At 36.9% G+C, this 11,016-nt stretch overlaps 1 protein-coding gene and 1 pseudogene across 1 annotated transcript in view; one reads left to right on the forward strand and one right to left on the reverse strand.

Annotated features, from left to right (window-relative positions):
• Positions 1-11,016, reverse strand: part of Fancl (FA complementation group L) — a 75,487-nt gene that overhangs the window by 38,173 nt on the left and 26,298 nt on the right. The window contains exon 6 of the mRNA XM_028777715.1: positions 3,236-3,332. Within this exon, the coding sequence (XP_028633548.1) occupies positions 3,236-3,332 (97 nt within the window). The remainder of the gene's footprint in view (positions 1-3,235; positions 3,333-11,016) is intronic.
• Positions 9,622-10,059, forward strand: LOC114629649 (annotated as a pseudogene).

The following is an 11,016-nucleotide window of genomic DNA, read 5'->3' on the forward strand; positions in this document are numbered from 1 at the left end:
GTACATGGGCATTTGGTGAATTAAACTGATCAGTAGTGGGTTTACTGGATATTCACTCTAAGTTCAGCAAATACAAAGATGTTCTGTACACATTACTATTAAACAAAATGCCAATTTGTTCAAATAAACCACATAAATGAAGAGAATTAAAAAGCAATTTTATATGGATAGGAGTTTATTATGAACTTTTAAAATATAAGCTTACAACATAGGCGTTTATCTTATTTTCCTGGCTGGTTTTTTGGTTTGATTGCTTGTTTAGTTTTTTTGGTTTTTTTTTTTTTGGGGGGGGGGGGGGGGGCGCCCCCCACAGGGTACCAATCTATATAAAAGACAACCTCTGGAACTCAACTCACTGTACAGCCTGGGTTAACTTCAAATCAGATTAGGAGCCCCTTTTTTCTTCAACTTCTCAAGTGCTGGGATCACTGTGTTAGAATTCATTTTTAAAATGACTTCTGAACCGTAGTAGCTAAATTACAGTATAGGACTAAATACGATGTCCCTAATCCATGTAGGAAAAGTTAGGATGGTCTTTAAATTTTCTAGGCCTATGTAGTACCAACTTGCCTAAGTTATAAAAACTATTTTGTTATTTTTTCTTTGTTTTGATGGCTCTGGGCATGAAATGCATGGCCTTGGGTAAAACAGTAAGTCAACTGATCTATAGTTCCAGCCTAAAAACTTTTATTTTGGAAATCTAATTGACAACATGTACTCTGTATATAGGAATGGAGCAAGATGCCACACATGTGTAATCCTAGTATCCAGAAGTCAAAACCATGATCATCACAGGCTAAAGGCTAGTCTGGTCTACACAGCAACTTCCAGGCCAATCAGAACTGTATAGTGAGGTTCTGATTTGAAAAAACTATTTTTTCAAGCAGAAGTTTTAATAATTTCTCAGTGTAGTTGTTCTGTAAGTCTCTCTTGAAGAAAGGCAGGTGCTAAATTTTCAAGGAATTTTATACCATGGCATACATATATTTGTTGCAACAGTTCTTAGGTTCTGTAATCTCTCACTCCACAGCATATTCTGAGTCCTAATCGGCTCTGACCAAAGAAGGACCGCTGCCCCACATGACCACACAAACCACAACAGCAAGTGCTAGGCCTCCAACACACACTGAGCTGTGCTCATTACACAGGAGCAATTTATTTATTTGCTTGCTCGTTTACTTATTTAATTGTTTGTTTCATGATTAGTTATCTTTAACAAGAGTTGTGTGGCCCAAGTCAGTACTGTGTTCACTGCAGTTTAAAGTTGATGAAGATGGTGGTTGAACTGTGAGAGTATGTGTTCAAGAATAAAAGCAAAACAAAGCAAAAATGTACTCCTTTAAATGTTGTCAAGTCAAGAAACAAAGGTTTATGTAAGTACAAAAAAAACAATTTAAGATTTGTTTTTTTTTAAATCATAGCTTGGATTAACATATTATTTCTAAAATCTCACCAAATAGCTTTAGTGATCAATGTTTCTTAACTGATATTACTAGGCCCAAACACTGAGCGGGGAAGCAGGGTGGGAGGGAGACAGAGACCACATATTGAAGACAAATTTGGCCTATCTATAAGACTAAATTAAATCAACAAATCTAATAAATCAGACGAAAATAAGATTAAGATCCCCATGTCTTTTTCAAATATAAACTATCCTCCATCTCCTCCTATCTCAAAAAAAGGTTTGTCTTTTCTCTGCCAGTGTTTGCCTGTAATATTGTTGTGGAACTCTAGATGTGAAACAGAAACAGGAAAATATTTTTAGAGAAATACCTCATCTGCATACAAAGCTATATTTTTAAAATGTATCAGATATAATGGAACATACTAATATCATTATTTGCAAAATCACCAATTTATGAAGTAAATTTTATACTTAGAAAAAGTCTTTTGCTACACTGAACTGAACAATATTAAACTGATAAAAAAAATAAACTAAGTCTTTGAAACATACTTAAAAGCAGTGTGAACACAAAGCACTGTCTGCTTAGTAAGCACAAGACTTTAACCCTGCAGACAGAGGCACTTAAAATCTCACACTCTGACCTTCCTATTGGTGAGGCAGCTTTCGTCAGTGTATGGATCCTACACAGTCACTGGAATGAAGACACAGAAAGAACCCTTGGTGCTGGCCACATGTGACCGTTTACAAGGATAAAAACGAATTTCTTCTGTTTTCTTTCTAAAGCATACTTTTTAAAATTTAAAAAGAAAACAAACCTTTATTTTAATGAAACAATTCTCTTAACTCATTTTAAAAATTAGTTAGATTCATATCCAACTAAATTGCTGATATTATACCTAAATGTCCCATGTGTACAGGAGAAAAGAGTCACTACAGAAGCTGTCTCTTGGAGTCACTAAGAGACAACAACTTTCCTGAGCCGCCTACTACAGTTTTATTTGTTTGTTTATTTTCTCTTTTGAAAATCTTAAATGCCAGACACATTTTTAAAAAGGACAAACACAATTGATCTTTTCATCACTAGAATCTTCTGAAATAGAAGTGATTGATGACTCCCAGAAACAATGAAAATCTGGATGTCCTGGTGTCCTTTACATTTCACTGTTTCCCCGGTCCTTACTAAGGGATGATTAATATGTTGAACTCACTTATTTAGTTCTTAAAATTCTGAATCTAGAACTAAAGAATAAAGATGAAACAAAAATATAAAATGATTGTTTTGTGAATGGATATAGATCACTGGCATATATAAGCTTATAAACACACATAACCTTTCTAAATTCTTAAAATATACACAGCCAAAACGAATAACTGATAAACTATGAGTGCACATGTGCGTGTGTGTGTGTGTGTGTGTGTGTGTGTGTGTGTGTGTGTTAGAGGGTGGGGGGAGGAAAAAGATTAAGAAATACAAAAACAACTCAGCCAAAAAAGTAGAAGCAAAAAATGTTTCCAGAACTTTACTTAGGACTATGGACACATCTTTTCTACATAGGCTATTACAACAATAACATCATGATGTTTGGAGCTACTGACTCTTCAACGTTTCTTGATAATAAGGTCTACATTTTTATGAAATTTGGAATAAATTAGTAACAAGAAATTATAACTAGGCTTTTAGAAACTGGATGAATCAATTCCTTGAGGCTTTCTAAAATCAATTTTTAAAATCACTCATGTCATTTAAAAATCACCAGCACTTGTAAACAGTGAAAACATTCAGAGTTCATCTCTTAAAGTATGTCCTGACCACAAGAACAAGGCACGTACCTTCGCCTTCAACTTGACAGTGATTAGGTGCTTTCTACCAGAAGCATCGTCTGCTTTTAACTTGATGGTGCTGAAGGAACTATCCACGCTCGCAAGTCTGTGAGGAGAAGAGAATAAAAAATGATCACACAGAGGTGGGCTAGGAGATGGGGAGATGGGACCATTCCTACTACTACATGGAGAAAATTAATCAGGAATTTCTGCATGCCAGCTTTTCCTCCTGCTATAGATTTACTGCAGTTAATACACCAGCCTGGTGCTTAATGCAGCCATAGATCTCTGGATTATTTACAATGTGTGTCAAGGCTCATGCTGTGGTCAGTGAGCACTATGTTTCGCTTTTCCATCACTGGAACCTTTGGCACACACAGCATGTTTCTGTCAGCCTCTACTTATGTACACATTAAATTTCCTGTCAAATTCTTTGATCCATTTCTGTAGTTTCATACAGTATGGGATTTTTATACTTCCTTTATTTGTTTTTCCCCTCAATGAACTTCTCCTTTGTTATCAGTAATGTTACTGTACAACAATCTGGCTAGTATTAGTTCACACACTCAAATTAATCCTATGGAAAATGCTGTATAAGCACAGGTATGAACTGGTTTCTTAGCAATAAATTTTCCTTTTGCACAAAATATAGCTTCTGACACTTAGCCTAGGCATGTATTCAAGATGACTAATATTTTAAACACATAGCTCGAACTCAATTGTTTTGACTTTGAATCACTCTAAATGCATGAATTCTTTACAGTATCCTTTGAAATACATCATTCTGTAAAAATACAGTCCCTTGAGTACCATAAGCTACTGCCAAAGTAGCCCAAAGTTAGCAGTGTGTTTACTAGTCCACAGCCATGTGGATGGCTCTTGACATTTTTACAACACTCTTCTCTTATAAAGATAAAAAGTAGACTGAGAAAACTGTGCAACTCATCACCCAGACAGATGAAGAACTCAGGGCTCAGAAGAAATGTTTGCCTCCAAACACAGGTGGCTTTTTCTTAACATCACTATAATCCATGTGGCTACTGACAAGGAACAAAGGAAAAATGGTTCAATTAAAGAAAGCATTGGACAACAAAGCTGTGAATCACTAATGAAAAACAGGCAGGAATCTGAGAGCATGTGTTAACAATGGATTAAGGCATAAGATGAAGCTATGTAGATTACAAGGTTTTTCTAATCAATAAAATGTCCAGGGTCTTAGAAAACAAATGAAACTAAAACTATGGTAGAAAACATGTTTGTTTACATGGTTAGTTTTTTCCCCCACTGATGTCTTAAAAACCTATTAACCTCCCCACATCCAAACGCTGGAAACATCTGTCTCCATCACCTTTTTCATGAGTTCAGACACATGTGCACCTGACTGAAAATTTCTTCAGATCCAAAATGAAGAGAAGCACATGTATTTATTTCCTTTTATTTATAAGCAACAGAATTATTTAAAAATAAAGGGATTTCTAAAGTATGAAAATAACAAGAATTAGCACTGATTAAACCAAAAGCATTAACTTTTATGAAGACACAGCTTTAAAAGCACTGGCTAAAACAGATGAAAGTGGGTGGGCTCCCACTTAGCAGCAGAAAAAAAAAATCTGTAGAACAGGGTGTGATTGTAAGTGGCCAAAAATATGGGTACTTCTTTTTAACACAAGAGATTGAAATGGAAGATATATTTTTAAACTAAATTATAAATAATAACACATACAGAAAACTTACAACTGTTCTGTTATTAACTTTTCAGTGAAATAATCATGGCATTTAGAATCAAGCAAGACAACAACTTAAAAGAACGATGGCTACTGAAACTGATGCCAATCTACTTAATACCTGAAATTTATAAGAAAGAGATGACAAACCCTGAGAAGCACAAAGAAAAGGTCAAGAGTAAAGATTAATAAGGATGAAATCTATAATTGCTAAGGTGAGAGTCAAGAGCTACATATTGAACTAAGTGTACACAAATGGGACCTAAAACATGCTAAACCTCATGTGTTCCGCATCTCCTGAACTAAAACATGCTAAACCTCATGTGTTCCGCATCTCCTGAACTAAAACATGCTAAACCTCATGTGTTCCGCATCTCCTGAACTAAAACATGCTAAGCCTCATGTGTTCCGCATCTCCTGAACTAAAACATGCTAAACCTCATGTGTTCCGCATCTCCTGAACCACTCTTAGTTTAATCAACAACTTAAATTATTTAGCTCTTTTCCTTAGCCATTTCGATGCACTGAAGTAGTACTAACATCCACTGGCAGCTTACATCAAAGCACAGACTGAGAGGATGTAGGTATGTACTTCTTCAACCCTTTGATGCTTCCATTCTTACTGTTCAGTACTGACTGCATCATTCCTGACCACTCAAAGCTCCCTCCCTGACCATGCTTGTCACTTCATTTCTCTTCATAACATCAATCCATGCTGTCTCCTGTGTCAACATCAGCCCTGCCTTTGGAATCAAATCAACCCCTTACCCCAAAATATTCAGTTAGCCCCCATTCCTAGCAGTCTCTGACCCAGCACCGAAAGTTCTGTAGTCTAGCCTCAAAGTGTTGTCCTTTCATGTGAGTTCTTGGTTAGATTTTTTTTCTTTTGTCAACTCAGTACAAGTGTCATCTGGGAAGAGCGAACTTCAATTGAAAAAACACCTCCATCTATTAGCCCATAGGCAGAATTTATTTGATTAATGACTGATGGGTGTGGGATCTCCCAGCCCACTGTGGGCAGTGTCAGGCCTGACCACAACAGTTCTCAACCTGTACATCCAGACCCCTTTTACAGGGGTCACCTAAGACAATCAGAAAACACAGAAACTGTATTAAGATTCATGATAGTAGCAAAATTATGGTTATGAAGTAGCAACATAAATAGTTTTATACTTAGGGGTCACCACAACATGAGGAACTGTATTAAACGGTGACAGCATTAGGAAGGTTGAGAACCACTGCCTGAGCAGGTGGATTCGACATACCCTGATTTCATATATATATATGAAATCAGGATGAACAAACTAGTAAGCGGTGTGCCTCTGTGGTCTCTGCTTCAGTTCCTGACTTAAATTCTTGCCCTGACTTCTTTCCTACATGATGAACTAAGACCAGTAAACTGAAATAAACCTGTTCTTGCCAAGTTACTTTTGGCCATGGCATTTTATTTCAACAATGGTAACCAGGCTAGAGCATATAATGTATTTCTTTTTCAGCTTTATTAGCAAGTATTAGCTGTGCTCTAATTACTAGGATCAAATTGCATAAATAAATATTTATTTTCATTTCTCCCAATGGTATGATTCTTTGAAATGTATTCTGAATGATAAAAAAACATACCACAATTAACCAGCTTCCAGGATTATAGGCTTAAATACAAAGCCTAACAACACATATTGGTAATTTTTCAATAGCACATCAGATATAGCATGAGCCACCTCTTTCTGAAGATAAATGCAAAGGCCAAGCCACAGAAATGTACTCACTCTAAATGATAAATAATATGCTGTCAGGGGAGAACAAAGCATCAGTTCACATCTCTGAGAACCATTTAATCTATGAATTATCTAGGGACATGTGATTATTAAAATAAATATAAGGTATCTGACAAATGGTGACTATACATCTCTTCCAAACTTCAATAATTTCCAGTCTCAAGTGATGAGACTAACAGGCACTGGGATGGTTCTAGGTAAAACAGGATATATGACCATAGTTATTTGCTACAGAGCAAAATATTTGATGCTTTCAAATCTAGAATACTCAACACCACAAAAACAATCCAAACACTCCAAGTCTTGACATTTTAATGAGCCACTCTGGAAAGCAACATAAACTGGTTAAGAGAAATCTATCAACTCATCTTGGGTCAGGTATCACGGATCTTCATGAGCCAGTGTACCACCCAGAATCATCCAGAGCTTGTGCCACCTTCACCAGAAGGAGTCCCTGTTGAGAATGTTTTTAGGGAAGTTGAACTGAGTATAGAAATGGAAACAAGACCAATCAAACTTAAAGTTAGCAACTAATTCTCAAAGGCACATCAGTAAAGAAGAAAAAAAAAGATACATCCCATCCTATTTTCAATATATTTTTTTCCTTTCCAACTTAAATATTTTTAAGTCCTGATCCTATTTGACCCAAGTGTCTGTTAGAGCTGGATGTGGAGGTTCATGTTTATAAACCAGATACTTAGGGGGCTGAGGCAGGTGTAATGTCCTCACATTCGAGGATACCTGGATTACACAGCAAGTTCAAGACCAGCCTCAGATACAGAATAAGAGCCTATTTTTAAAACTTAAAAAACAAAAGACAACAATGAAAACACAGAAATGCCAACTATTTAATTTTAAAACAAAGTAACTTTGCCCTCAAATGTTATCCTCGAAAAGACCTTTCTCTTCTTATCAGATTTTACACTAGCTAATCTACAAGATTATTTATTCAAATACTTAGAAAATACAGGTATTTTCACATGGTGTCAAAATCATTAAGTTTGTGAAATGCATTAAAATAAATTATGGTGCATCACTTCAAAGGATATTTTAAATTATAGCTGCCAGTTGCTAAGGAAACACCTCAAAGAGTAGTAAGTCTGATATGGATCAACACAGTTCAGGCCTTGATCTTGGGTCTGCAGGTCCTAGACTAATTATATTTTGTCCTGGTAGACCACACCTAAGAATTAATTTATGAAATTCATTTTGTCAGTTTTCTTAATTCACTGGACAGTGCTGGGTAAATGCTGACAAAAATCTCACTCCATGCTTCTCATATCCATTCACACAGCATCTCCTCTCCTACAAAATTCTTCGCAAGCAGAAATAGCTATGCTCCGAGTCACTCACCCTGGTCCCTATCACTAAACTCTGATCTTTCACGATCTGAGCAACAGAATTTTAAAAGTCTCTCTAATAACAGAGTAGTTTTGTGAATAGACATTTTACTTTAGATTTGATTAGCTTCAGCTTCAGTGTATCCTATCTCTAGACCTAAGAGTGCTTCATTAAAGGTTCCACATCAAAGGTGTTTTGTAATACAGGTCCAAGCAGCAGAATCACCAATGTGCCTAGGTGGAATGTACACATCCATATACACATTGTATAAAAGCATTTACTTGGAGTTTATTCTGAGAGTTAAATAATATAAAAAGCAGCACACAACAGGAACAGGTAGTCTTATTTAGAGTAACTTTAGCCTAAGATAACTTTTGTCTAATAAATGGTACATGTCAGAAGAATTCACACCCTTACTGAGCTTTCATCTCTCATACAAGTGGGAAATTTAGTCCCTTTTCTACCACCTCATAACAATGCGACAATGCAAAGGAAAAGTCAATACTTCTAATGTATCTCCTAAAACACTTACTCCATCGAAGACTTCACACATTTGTACAATTTCCTTTATATGACTCCATTGCTTATGGCTCTCATGAAATGCCACAATTAAACCCTACACTACTTATCACAGTTGTAAATATGTGCTGCTGTAACCATCTCCCTGAAGTCTGACTCTTCCACTAGATGTTAAGTTCCATGTGGTAGCTTAAGACTCTAGGGCTCAAAGGCCAAACGATTTTCATGACTTCAGCTCGAATTGTTAAGACAGCATCTCAATGGTTGTTTTGATCCTCTTCCTAGCCCCATTATTATGATTAATTTTATTTAAAAGACACATATATTTCAAATCCTACCAAGGAACAGAGCCCTAAAATACCCAAAGCCAGACTTGATGACTACCCATCAAAGACATCAAGCAGTCCTAATTCCATCCGGACAGTACATTTAAAGCTAACGTAAAACCCATTTCTGGCTAAAATGGAGTAACACTATGGACCAGAATTTTTCTGAACTACTTAATTAAAGTAGCCTGATAAAAGTAGGAAGAAGAGGGGGCCATCAAAGAATTGCAAATGACAGCCAGGATTTAAAGGCCGAACAGCATAGGGGAGCAAATCTGGACAAAGAATCCAGATAAAGAGCAGCTATTAAGTGGCCAAAGAAACAACAACAACAAATACAAACAAAACAAAACAGAAATCCTTAACAGCACTTTTAGCAGTAGGCTTCCTGAGGATTAGAGAAAATGGACTTGAAGAGACAGAAGACAGAAAAAGGCATGTCTAGAGAACTTGCTCTATCAGTCTTCCAGCTTTCCCTCTGACAAACCTTTAAGCAAACAGGGTAAAAATAGCAGGAGAAAGCTACCAAAAGACAAAGAATATCCAGAAACGCATAATAGTAAGAAGAGATTAGTCAGAATTTTGAGCTGGGATGAGAAGAAGTCTAAATGAATACCCCCAAGATCTCAATAAAGACCCCATTAAGTGTGACTCTTAAAAGCAATGCAAACAAGAAATGGATGAATTTTTGCCAAAACAAATCCACCATCATGGGTCGCATACATGCTCCAGGGAAGGGCCTGACCCAGTTGGTGCTGCCCAATCACCATAGCGTCCCCACGTGGCTGAAGATGACCTCTGATAACCTGAAGGAACAAATTTACAAGTTGGCCAAGAAAGGCCTGACTCCCTCCCAGATAGGTGTGATCCTGAGGGACACACATGGTGTGGCACAGGTCTGTTTTGTGACTGGAAATAATATCTTGGGAATCCTTAGGTCCAAAGGCCTTGCCCCTGATCTTCCTGAGGATCTCTAGCATTTGATTAAGAAAGCAGCTGCTGTCTGAAAGCACCTTGAGAGGAACAGCAAGGATAAGGATGCTGAATCCCACCTGGTTCTGATAGAGAGCAGACACTCTTAGACTAACTGGGTGCTCCCACCCAATTAGGAATATGGGTCGTCCACAGCCTCTGCTCTAGTGGCATAAATTCTCTGTGTTCACAGCAATAAAATCACTTTGAGTAAAACAAAAAATGGATTATAATTGAGATGAAAACTGGTCTTATAGATAGAAAATACTGAGAGTTCAAAATCCACCAATGGGGCGGGTGGGAATGCCATAGAATACAGTTAGCTCTTGCTTCAAAGAAAAGATGGAAGGAAGCAATCTGGACCATCAACTCATGGAAACAACCACCTCTGAATTCAATCAAGCCCTATCAAAATCTCTCCCCATTTTATCTGTCTAGCAAAAGAAATCTTGTGGGGGATGAGGAAGAACTGTCCTGAGTCTCTAACCTGTTTAATTGCACTTACCAACCTGGAACAAACGACTATTGGGCACAGTGCTGCAGTCTATGTAAGCAAATACTGAAGATCAGACTCCAGGAAGCACTGACCAAGAACACTGACTGAGCTGTCTGCAAATTAAGCCACTTTCCAGTTTCTTTTGAAAAATTTTAATAATGTCAGTGAATAAAAACAATGTTTTAAGGAAGAAGAAAATGAGGAGGAAGAAGAGCAGGAGTAAAGGAGGAGGGGGAAGAAGGACAAGACTGAGTTCAACACAAAGAGGAAGTGCAACAGACCCAAATATAAAGTCCTGTACTATGCTTTTTATAAATCATTAAGTCAAGCAGCAAAAGCAAAGGCTCTAAAGGAAACGAGAAAAGCAAGAGCGGTACAGAAGAATAGAGAATTCCAGGAGTATGTGACCATGAATAGGAAACAGAAATCAATGAGATTATAACTTTACTTATTTCATAAATTAGTCTTAGGTGTGGGTTAGTTAAAGGTTAGGCTTACCCTGTGGATACTCAAGGAAATAAACAGTGCTGATTCCTTTTGTAGCTTTTGTACTGATTTCGTGAAACTTAAGGTTTGAGATATTCCAAACAGGTAACTTCAGTTAAAACTCAGTGTGTGAGAGTGAAGATGCACTGTA

The sequence above is a fragment of the Grammomys surdaster genome, unplaced genomic scaffold, assembly GCF_004785775.1.
Source record: "Grammomys surdaster isolate TR1022 unplaced genomic scaffold, NIH_TR_1.0 67, whole genome shotgun sequence".
NCBI lineage: Eukaryota > Metazoa > Chordata > Mammalia > Rodentia > Muridae > Grammomys > Grammomys surdaster.